Consider the following 11,905-nt stretch of genomic DNA (forward strand, 5'->3'; position numbering starts at 1 on the left):
AAACACATATTTTGAAAACACAATAACCACACATGAAAATCCGAACACTTATTTTAAATTCATGCCTCTCTGAAGAGAAGTCACCGGCTGCCACTGTTCAATTTGTTACACCTAAAAAAAATTTTTAACTTCAAACTTGTAGCCGTTACCAATTGAAGTAATTTTTAAAGTTGATCCAACTTCACTTTTTACAGTGGGTGAGGGCTTTAGTTAAATTGACAATGTCAAATTAAATAAATATGTTAATGCTGAGTTTAGACTACACAATATCAGGATGATTTTGGCACAAAATCTTTTTGTTGTGTAGTGTATTACAGTGGACAAAAACAGATGCCGTGTCTGTTATGCTTTACAATGTAAATTCCTTTCAAGATAGAAAGATTAGCATTTTATTACTTTTTACCCCTCCGTGATAAGGACCGATCAGAGCACAAAATATGTCCTATCAAACATAGCGAAACGAAAGGGTGACTTTTATATTGGTTCTACTAGATTCAATTATAAAATTATTATCTTTTCTGATGACAGGACAGCCAGCTTTATTAACGCATCACAGCAATAACCATTGTTTGTTTACCCAGCTGATTGTAGCCATTGACTTCCATAGTAGGAAAACAAATATTATGGAAGTATTGTGATAAATGATGAAGAAGATATTTTGATAAATGATGGTAAGCACACAGTTGATGGTACCCATTGAATTCCATCATATTTGTTTTTCCTACTATGGAAGTCAATGGGTACCATGATCTGTGTGCTTACCATCATTTATCAAAATATCTTCATCAGATCCATTCATACATGAAAAGTATGACAAAATTGTAATTTTTGGATGAACTATCCCTTTAAGGAAGTCGCGCGCCGGACGAGAAACAAATCACTTTGTATCACATATTACAATTCATAACATTACTTTTTAAGGGGTATACGCACTCCGGTCTGTCAGCGTCTGTCCACGGTGCTTCGCTGTGACTTTGTTGTGTGACTGTAAGCTTAGTTTTGTATTTTAATATTATTTATTTACACTTTATAATTAATTACAATTGATTAATTTTTTCATCAACTCACAAACCCCCTGAAATTCCTTTGCGAACCACCAGGTATTCGCAAACCTCAATTTGGGAAACTTTCGCTTTTTATGTGACTAAACGCAATAGTTTCTCGTGCGCATGCGATACTAAACTTTATTTAATTTTTGCTTCATTTCCCCTTAGGGGCTCCGTAATATTGCATTAATTTTGACAGCTTTAATAAAAAAAATGAATGAACATGTATTTCATGGTCACTTAACATTTGAGGTGTTAAAATAAACTTTATTTATCCCAGAATGCACTGACGAGAACCCATGTGAGGGACTGAGCCGACACGCTACGTTTCAAAACTTCGGCATGGCTTTCCTCACGTTGTTTCGCATTTCCACCGGCGACAACTGGAACGGAATCATGAAGGTAATTCTTAAACCCTGACAATGCTCCTCATCCTTTCTCAATCCTCACCCTAGAGAGGTTTATTTATGGATGAGGCCTTTAACTGTCATGAAGAGTGTGTGTTATTCAAATTAATTCAAGAAATGCCTGTAACCAAAGCTGATTTGCGACCAAACTCACACAATTCATGTGTTTCTTTTGTGTGTGTGTGTTTAGGATACCCTGCGGGAATGTAAAAACAGTGACAAATGTCTGAGTTATCTGCCACTTTTGTCACCTCTTTATTTCGTGACGTTTGTGCTGGTGGCCCAGTTTGTGCTGGTAAATGTCGTGGTCGCCGTGCTCATGAAACATTTAGAAGAGAGCAACAAAGATGCACGTGAAGAGGCGGAGATGGACGCCGAATTGAAGGAGGAGCTACGGGGAAGCAGACGACAAAGCGTCGCCTCTGTGGGTGGGGCCATTGGGTTGGAGGGTGCAGCTTTTAAAATGGAGACTCTTTCATCAGAGCAGGTTATCTGTCTTTATTCTGTCCTTATAATTATTTCATGTCTAAGGACACTGCACTCTTGTAAATAATGAATCAGGAAACAACTTCAATATTTGTAATTTGCACCGCTACAACGTAAAGGTACATTTTTGTGACCTTGTCTTTCAAAACTGAGATTAGGAGCATCAACGTTTCATTTCACTCAATAATTTTAATCTTTGACATGGTTTCAAGTGTCTTCAAGTGTGTTTTAAGCACTTAATTTATAAGGATTTTTTGTGTTTTCAGGGCAAAGATCCCAGTTATGGTAATTTCCTGACAGTAGAAAGGCCATCCATATCCAGGATGCTGTCTCTGCCCAATGACAGTTACATGCTATATCCAGTTAAAGCTGAATACGGGTCTATCCAGCAGAGATTTTCCAAACAAGATTCAGCCTTACCAGGTGATGGGGAAAGAATCACTCACACGAAACCCATACAGTCTTTATTGAGTTACACAAATCAAGATAGAGAATTCGACTAAAGCCATTTATAATTTTCTCAGGCTCTTCTCCGTCACTTGGCACGCAGCCCTGTGAAGATGCTACGCTGATGGAGGTGCCAGGAACTATGTCTCAGACAAACTTGGCCTCGGTTACTGCGCCTCACCTTCTGACTCAAAGAACAAGAAGATCCACCAATGCTGTCAGAATCCTGCGCAGACAGGTATCACATAAACAGATACAATAATCTATATAATATAATAAAATACAGTCGTAGCAGGCTTGTAACCCCAGATTGCCAGTTCGAGTCTCATGACCAACAAGGTTGGGATTTTTATTAAGAATTTGGCAAAAATGTTGTCGGTAGTTGACAGAATAAAACAAAAATTAATATTTACTTTAATCTAGAAAAAAACTGAAAAGGACTATTGAAATGGTCTCTTAATTGTTTTATTCAATTGTATTTATAATCACATATATGTCAAAAGATTTTATGTATGTGCACTGTGTGTAATTATTTTATATATACAAATACACACACATTCATGTATGTATTTAAGAAAAAAAGGGTATATATGTGTGTGTGCGTGCGTGCATGCATGTATGTATGTGTGTGTGTATTCTTATATACATAATATTTACACACAATACACACACATACAGTATGCACACTTTTTTGTGTATGTGATTAATCGTAATTAATCTTTTGACAGCTGCAATTAATCGCATACAAAATAAAAGTTTGTGTTTGCATAATATATGTGTGTGTATACATTATGTATATTTATACATCAGTTCTTTCTGGTTCTCGAATCTGATTGGCTAAGAGCTATGCGATATTGTGCTGATAGCGGCACTGTAACCGCTTCACCTTTCGTATCATTCCGCCACCTAGTGAATGGAGGTCCTAAACAGGCTCATCTCTGAATGGAAAAACACAGACGCCCTGTTTTCTCATTATTTTACTAGCTCATAAATCAGTCTGTGAATCCCCAATCGGAAGTTATTATTCCGTCAAAGATCAGCGCTCTTGGATGTTACGTTAAAGTTGGATAATGGGGGTAATGTCTTGTCACATCATGTGGACAATTAACACTTGGAAATAGGAATATAAACACTCGTTTTTTTTCTGAAGCTATTACAGTATCTCTTATCAGAACGCGAAAACACCGTGGAACTGCAGGTAAGCACCGCAGCTTTTAAATGTGGACATTGATCATTTACTTTATCGTGACGTGACTATTAAAACATGTTATGAGATATCGCCACTGGTATATGTATAAGCAGCATGCAAAAACATCTCTCTGACACTTATAAAAAACAGTTTATATAGTACTGACAAGAACAAAGTTTAATAATAATAATCGAGTGCTCGTATCGCGTTAAGAATAAATGAGAAAGCAATAGTAACGTTATACAAGTATAGTTTTATTCACTTTTACCTCGCGCCAAAACAATAACAACACAAAAGACACTAAATATGAATAAAAAACAAGTAATAGTTTGATCATGACACCAAATACTGCTGATTTGATCTCATTTTGACGAGCCAGGGAATCCCTGTCAGAGATGTAGCCCAGAGAGGGCGGTGGTCAGCGGGGCGAGTGAACACTGACCTCCGCTCATGCTTTGGTTCTCATTCGTACCGAATCTCACTAAGCAAACGTTCAAACAGGCGCTATCTTTACTAATCGACTGCAGATTTAAATATAATACAGATACATTCTCGACTGAACTAATCTTAAAACTACACTTTGTGACCAAAAAAACGGTAATATAAAGTAACGGCTTTTCCGTCCATTGAGTTGTTATGAGCTTCAAAGCAGCCGAAAGTGTTTCCTGTCATTCTGGCCGCCCTCAAATCCGTGGCGGAAGAAGTAGTTCTCAAACAAAGAGGCTTTTAAAATAACTCCGTTGTTGTTTTCTAGTTTTCGTTTTTCAAACGTTTGCCGTCGAACTGTTGTATAAAAGCGATATCGCTCTCGGAGTCGTGCGACACAGCTCCATATCATCACGGCTGTGATTGCCTCCGGCACTCGGCCTACGGCCTCGTGCCTCTGGCCTAATCACAGCTGTGATGATATAGAGCTATATCACACTCCTACTCGAGCGATATTGCTTAAATAACACACACATACATGTATGAATTTAAGAAAAATGTCATTTAGGTATGTTTTTATTTATATTTATAATATTAAATATATCGAAATGTATATAAATATACATGTAAATATTTCTTAAACACAAACATGAATGTGTGTGTATTTGTATATATAAAATAATTACACACAGTGCACACACACAAATTATGCAAATAATGTGTGTGTGTGTGTGTGTGTGTGTGTGTGTGTGTGTGTGTGTGTGTGTGTGTGTGTGTGTGTGTGTGTGTGTGTGTACCTGGTAATTATCACGTTGTGGGGGACCAATTGTCCCCACAAAGATAGGAATACCAGTATTTTTGTGACCTTGTGGGGACCTTTTGTGACCGCGTGTAATTATTTTGTTTATATAAATACACACACATTTTAAGAAACATTTACATGTTTATATATATTAATTTAGATTTTTATGTATTTTATACTATATATACATGTATGTGTGTATTTATATGTACATAATAAATATAGACAATACACACACATTTATTATGCAAAAAAAACGTTTATTTTGAATGCGATTACTCGCGATTAATCGTTTGACAGCCCTATACAGTCTAAATAAATATATATATATATATATATATATATATATATATATATATATATATATATATATATATATATATATATATATATATATATATGTATGTATGTATGTATGTATGTATGTATGTATACATACATTTAATAATTTTTATACGCATTTTAATGGATAATTTACCCAAAAATAAATGTACTCACCTTCATGTTCTTTTAAACCTGTATGAGTTTCCTTATTTTGTTAAACAGAAAAGAAGATATTTTGATAAATGATGAAAAGCACACAGTTGACGGTACCCATTGACTTCCATAGTATTTGTTTTTCTTACTATGAAATTGAATGAATACCATCAACTGTGCGATTACCATCATCAAATATTTGAATAAAGAGAGAACATGTCAATAGGCTTTAATCCCAGCTGCACTACTTCCTGAACTTCAGCCAGCTCCTTGTTTCCTGTCTGCCATTGTTGGACGGGCTGATTGATCCAGGTGTGCCTGACCTCAGTAGTCACAACAACAATAATCAGACACACCTGAATTGGTCAGTTTGTCCAATAATGGCAGACAGGAAACAAGGAGCTGGCTGAAGTTCAGGAAGTAGTGCAGCTGGGCATAAAGCCTATTGTTCAAAGTTGGACAGTACTTTTCGCCACTCTTACTTTTGTACATCTCTTGATTTTGATAAGTTAGTCTAATGTACCTGGGTCAGTTTCATTTCACAAAGTCATGTGTTTCAGGAAGCTCTGTAATGTATTTAACATTCATGTTCTTCTTTTAATGCTTATAATAATATCTTATCTGTCTCCCTGCAGCAAGCAATAAAGAGCGACTCAATCGATTCTGCAATCCCTGGTTCCAAAGACAGCCTACAAGTTCCAAGCAAGCCTTGTTCTAGCGAGAATCTTCAACTTAAAGTACCCAGCATTTCTCTCGCCGGTGGGTCCGCCCCCTGTTCTCCCCAGACTTCCCCCCCTCCACCTCTCCGCAATCGACCGGCGAGCGTGCGAACAAACAGACAGGTGTACAGTCAATGCAGCATCCCGCGCCGCCAGGCTACAAACCTGAACCGATCTACACAAGCACTTGAAGTAATGGATGCAAATGCACAAACAAACACAGAGGGTTTGGATGACTCTGACGACGTAAACTCTTTTCAAAAAGGAGCCCCTATGCATCTTTCCCCGTACGCATCATCCCTTTTTTGTTCGGATGCCCAATCTCAGACCTCAGCGGTTACCCGCCTACAAGAACCCAGTAGTTATAGTCTAAGAAAATACAATAGCATGGAAAATAACGGCTTTTTGTCGGCCCAATTTGGCACTCCCCGTCGTCACTCGATGCATGGGGAGGAGCTTATTCTTCAACAGCAGCCAATAAAGGCACCACATCCCGGACCTATACCCAAGAAGGAGAAAATGAGCCCACCCTGCATCTCTATTGACCCGCCCACAGAGGCGGAATTTCAATCCCAAACGGTCAGCCAGGAATGCAGCTCAGTTTTACGAAGGCGGACCCCGTCGTTTGACTCGGCGTTACCACGTGAGTCGTTAGATCTTGCGGAGCCCCTCCCACAGGACGAACCTCATTTGCCGAGTCATTTGCCCCTCCCACAATTCTCTTTCGATCAATCGGACGTAAGTTCTTTGAGCAGTCTGTCGGAACTGCTTTCAGATAGTGACCAATCAACGCACTCCCTCCATCCTGAAGCCCAGTCGGGGCTTACGGGAACCACGGGAGAAGCTCAGAGCCCACTCAGGAAGAAGGTCTTGGTCAGAATGGCCAGCACTAGGGATCCAGGAAATGACGATTCAGTTGCCTAGGCAACCGTACAGGAAGTTACCGTACTTATGCGTCCGCCTCTTCGCGAAGCATTTCAAGGTGGTGTCGGTCGCAGTATGCAATGTGTTTCTGATTGGAACTTGTCTTTTTTTGCCTGATCATATTGATTAGGGTTTTCAGACTTTTAGTAGTATTCATTACAGACATTGATATTGTGAAGTTTTATGTGACATCAATCCTCTTTGAATCCTCGTTCCAATCATGATATACAATTACTGCACATTACAGTGCGATTTTACCCCTCATGTTCTGTTTGGGGTCTGGAAGAAGACCTCGTTTATAGAAATGGTTCAAAAAACGAATAATAATATAAATCTGGCATCATGTTGCACCACCTTTTTATGCTGTTGTTATTTATTAAAGGCGACATATCATGAAAATCTGACTTTTTCCATGTTTAAGTGCTATAACTGGGTCTTTAGTGCTTCTATCAAGCTAGAAAATGTGAAAAGATCAACCCAGTAACTTAGTTTTGGTAAACCATTCTCTGCAAGCAGGAAAAAATAGGTCATTGAAATTTGGCTCCTCTTGTGATGTCAGAAGGGGATCTTATTATAATAATTACACCCCATAATCTGCACTATCCAACCACGGCACTGCCATTAAGTGCAGAAAAAGAGAGCGAAAGAGAGAATGAAAATAATTTACAGCAAACATTGATCATTATGGTGATCAATATTTGCATTTCATCCGCTCATTTGCTTTTAAAAAGACCCTCACACCTATAAAGTGGCCATTTTAACATGCTATAATAAATTATCTATATGGTATTTTGAGCTAAAACTTTACATATGTACTTTGAGGACACCAAAAATTTATTTTAGATCTTAAAAAAAGTCTTGTGAAATGTCCCCTTTAAGAATGCACCAATATATCTGCCTATTATCCGTATCGGCAGATTAAAGCTATTTAAATATTGGACAACGGAAAAACATTTGATGATCAGTACAGATAATACAAATTTTAAATATGTTTCAAGGACTTAAAAGCAAAACTATCGGTATGTATCGCTATCAGTAGATGTCATTCTAAATGATTAAATATCGGTATGGACACAGAAATGTAGTGATCAGGTCTGTTGATCTCTTTTTGGAATTGGACATGAAAAGACTAAGAAGATGGTAAAAAACAATGCTTGAAATGACAGGTGAGTAAATATAGAGATATTTTATGTATCATCACTTTTTCTGAATCATATGAGAACTGATTTAAGACATTCACATTCACATATGCATGTTTTCAAATTTTCAGATTGGTGTACATGCTAAAGCAGAGGTATTTTGAATTGTTTTATTGTACATTTTAATTCTGTTTTTGCTATAGGGTTGATTTGAGCCCAAACCAAAGGAATGTTACTATACTGGATATAATTCACATTTCAGAGGAATATATCAAACCAATTTGAAGTGATTTTATTTACTTCATTTTAAAATGTCTATTACCCAACTTATCAGAAGTTGTCTTAACAGGCAATCTTAACAGAACATGTGGGTTATATACTGTATCGGGTGTGCTGTATTTTCCAGTTCCCTTATGTCATATAACTGATTCACAATAAAGTCATACCTGTAACACCCTGTTGTCTTACAAAGTATAGAATATTTATAGAAATCTTTTAGCTAAAAACATATGCATGGGAATAATGCAGATGGTGTAGCTGAATGAATGAACGGATTATGTACATATGTGTGGCATGTGATATTTTTGTAAAAGGGTTCGAGTTTTCATCCTGTTGGCCTTCAGGAGGGAATAAAGTCAAATGTTCTAGGTCTAATACAAGCTAAGCTCCATTGATAACTCTGGCATACTGTCGATTAGCACAGATGATACCTCTGTGTTAGTTTTTTTTTAATCGAGCAAAAAATTTTACCCCACAGATCATTTGTTATAGCATGTCCAAAATGCCCCTTTTTGGGTGGGAGCAAAAAAATGTGTATACCTTTTCATGTGTGTACCTTTAAATGTAAATGAGCTACAGCTCCTCACTCCCTTATAAACAGACAGTGAGTGCATTTGGTTAAAAATAGATCACGTTAAAGATAGATTACAATCTGAGACAACAGTATCTTTAGCCATATTATAGGTCAAATTAACCAGTCAGTCAGTGGTCGTGGGCGGGCTATATCAGTGTGACATCACATTAACAAGAGAATCAAAACAGCATGTCTAATGAGATTGCTGTGGTTTGTAGGGATTAAAAACAAAGAAGAGGGTGGATTAATTGTAAGGTCTTTGTGTTCACACACTGCCAATACACATTTACAGCGGGGAAAATAAGTATTTAACGCATCAGCATTTTTATCAGGAAGGGGATTTCTAAGTGGGCTATTGACACAAAATTTCCACCAGATGTAATCATCAAGCCAAATATTGAATTCATACAAAGAAATCAGAACATTTAAGTATACAAGTTGAGTCATAATAAATAAAGTGAAATTTATTAGACCAACACAAAGATCTGATTTCTAATATAGTTTTTAAATTTGAATGAAAACCAGGGGACCCCCTTAATTTATATTTTTGTGCTTTATAGGGGGGTCCCTCAAAGTTTATAGGAGGTCCGGGACCCCTCTAGACCCCTCAATTCGAACACAAATCAATGCGTTTGAAGAAGGCAGGATATCTGAAGAAAATGTACGGTATGTGAAAAATAATTTTTAAAGTTTTTAACCATAAACCACGCGAACACATTGTATTATAGCAAATACACAAACGTTGTATAAAATAGGTGCACTTTAAAATCCTCTTGACTGCCTTGCCCCATATACTTCCACTGTAAGTGAATTACAGTCGCAGATGCTGTCAAAAGAGATTAACTTGTATTATTGTGACCTTAGACCACAAAACCAGTCATACGGTTTTTTTCATCTGGAATCTGAGGGTGCAAAAAAGATAAATATATTAAATATATTAATTATTTAATATTATTTATTAAATTTGTCTAAATAAAGTCCTTAGCACTGCATCCACTCACAAAAGCAACATTTTGATATATTTACGGTAGGAAAACTTTCTTCATAGAATATGATCTTTACATAATACCCTAATAATATTTCACATAAAAGAAAAATAGATAATTTTGACCCATACACTGTATTTTTGGCTATTGCTACAAATATACCCGTGTTACTTGATACAGGTTTTGTGGCCAGGGTCACAAATATTATTTTAATGTTCGTGTCTTAACATCATGACAGTGGCATATTTCTTTCATTCTTTCAACTGTAAACTTTAAAATGTCTTTAAAATGTAAACAGTTTCAAGCACTTTTGATCGGTGTCTTCTAAGTGTTTCTGTTTAATGCGCAAGCACAAAAGCTTCCAAAGAGATGAGCTAGCATGAATGCTAACCCTCCTGTTAATGTATGACCGATTAAATGTGTTTAGTCCTTCAGTTGACTGCCCATGAACAATTACCATAAAACTTATTTCCTGAAACTATATTATCATCACACTTTAGACTTTTAGTATTTCAACAGTCATGAAGCACATATAAAGGCATCTTTGGTTGAAAATAGAAAACCTTTTAAGCAAATGCTTTTCACATATTTTCCTAATGTTCAGATCACTGCTTTTATGTTAGTCTGCCTTATTTTAGTTTGTGTGGCTATAGCAAACAATGAATTATCTGCGTCACATCAATGGAAGCACACAATTTGTGTTGTTTCTAAGACAACCCAAGATTATATTAAAAATAACCATGGTGAAAAGCACTTGTATTAACTTACTTTTTGTCTACTCATTCAGAGGAAACATGTTTATGTGTTTATCATTATAAAGGCTGTATTTGAATTATTTGAAGTGTAATTGAGGATTTTGGGGAAAACCAAGGGCTGCTATAAACGAGTGGATATTTGAAAAGTGTGTTATGTTATTTTTGCAGTGTGATATAATGTGTGAGATGAATTATCTAATGAAGTCTTAATGAAAACACAAGCTTTGATGCGATTCTCTTTTAAACTGAATTCAGAACTGTGTGTTGCCTGGTTCATATAAAGTGTAAAACAGAGTCGGGTGTTGTGTAATACAGATCAATGAAAGAGGACATCGAATGAGCATTGCAAAAATTAACACAGTCTCACCCCATGTGACGACACTTGACCATTCGTCAATATGTGACGCGGAGGGTTACCTTTCGCGTCATTTTTTGACGAATTGGGGACTTCAATACTATTACGTCCGTTGCATTCTCTTCTCCTATTTTCTTACCATTTTCGCGTCGGTTTAGGGTTAGATTACGCAAAATTAAACAGTGTACGCGAAATTAAACAGTGTACGCGAAATAAACAGTTGTCACCTGGCGTTGGGGTTAGAAACAGTTGTCACCTGGCGTTGGGGTAGAGTTAGGTTTGGGTAGGGATGTCATTATGTAAATCTCATAACCCTAAACCGACGCGAAAATGGTAGTATTGAAGTCCCCAGTTCGTCAAAAAATGACGCGAAAGGTATACCCTCCGCGTCACATATTGACGAATGGTCAAGTGTCGTCAAATATTGACGACATGGGGTGAGACTGCAAAAATACATTAGGACATCATGTTAAAAAGGTATGAGGAAGATACACTGTTAACTATTTATAAAGATCGCTATTTTGCTGTCTGTCTTTTTTTGAAAGGACGAATAGTACTGAATGATTTGTTTGTTATTCAGACAGGGCTGGGATTCAAAATTTGTCCAAAAATTTGTCCCGATTTATTAAAAATCAGATGCGTAACTTTAAACATTTAAGTTGTTTTTGTCATTATTATTTTATATAAAGTTTGTAGTTAAACCCTAAATGCAATTTGAAACCCTGATTTATGTGATTTTGCTAGTTTCTAGCAATTAAAATACATACATAAAACATACAATTTTATTTAAAAATGCAGAATATGTAAACATATAGATGCATAAAAATGTTGGGGTAAAATACCAAACGTTTGTAAAGTGAATATGCAGTTCATTGTAAAAAAGTTAAAGTTGGA

The 11,905-nt window shown here is 36.5% G+C and overlaps 1 protein-coding gene across 3 annotated transcripts in view; it reads left to right on the forward strand.

Moving 5' to 3' along the window:
* Positions 1 to 9,801, forward strand: part of cacna1hb (calcium channel, voltage-dependent, T type, alpha 1H subunit b) — a 138,339-nt gene extending 128,538 nt beyond the window's left edge. For all 3 annotated transcript variants that reach the window (XM_055205977.2, XM_055205976.2, XM_055205979.2), the window contains 5 exons: positions 1,327 to 1,448; positions 1,644 to 1,940; positions 2,206 to 2,362; positions 2,464 to 2,624; positions 5,916 to 9,801. In XM_055205977.2, the coding sequence (XP_055061952.2) occupies positions 1,327 to 1,448; positions 1,644 to 1,940; positions 2,206 to 2,362; positions 2,464 to 2,624; positions 5,916 to 6,923 (1,745 nt within the window). In that variant the 3' untranslated portion in view covers positions 6,924 to 9,801. The remainder of the gene's footprint in view (positions 1 to 1,326; positions 1,449 to 1,643; positions 1,941 to 2,205; positions 2,363 to 2,463; positions 2,625 to 5,915) is intronic.
* The last annotated feature ends 2,104 nt before the right edge of the window (positions 9,802 to 11,905 follow it).

Source organism: Misgurnus anguillicaudatus, chromosome 3 (genome assembly GCF_027580225.2).
Source record: "Misgurnus anguillicaudatus chromosome 3, ASM2758022v2, whole genome shotgun sequence".
Classification (NCBI taxonomy): Eukaryota; Metazoa; Chordata; class Actinopteri; order Cypriniformes; family Cobitidae; genus Misgurnus; species Misgurnus anguillicaudatus.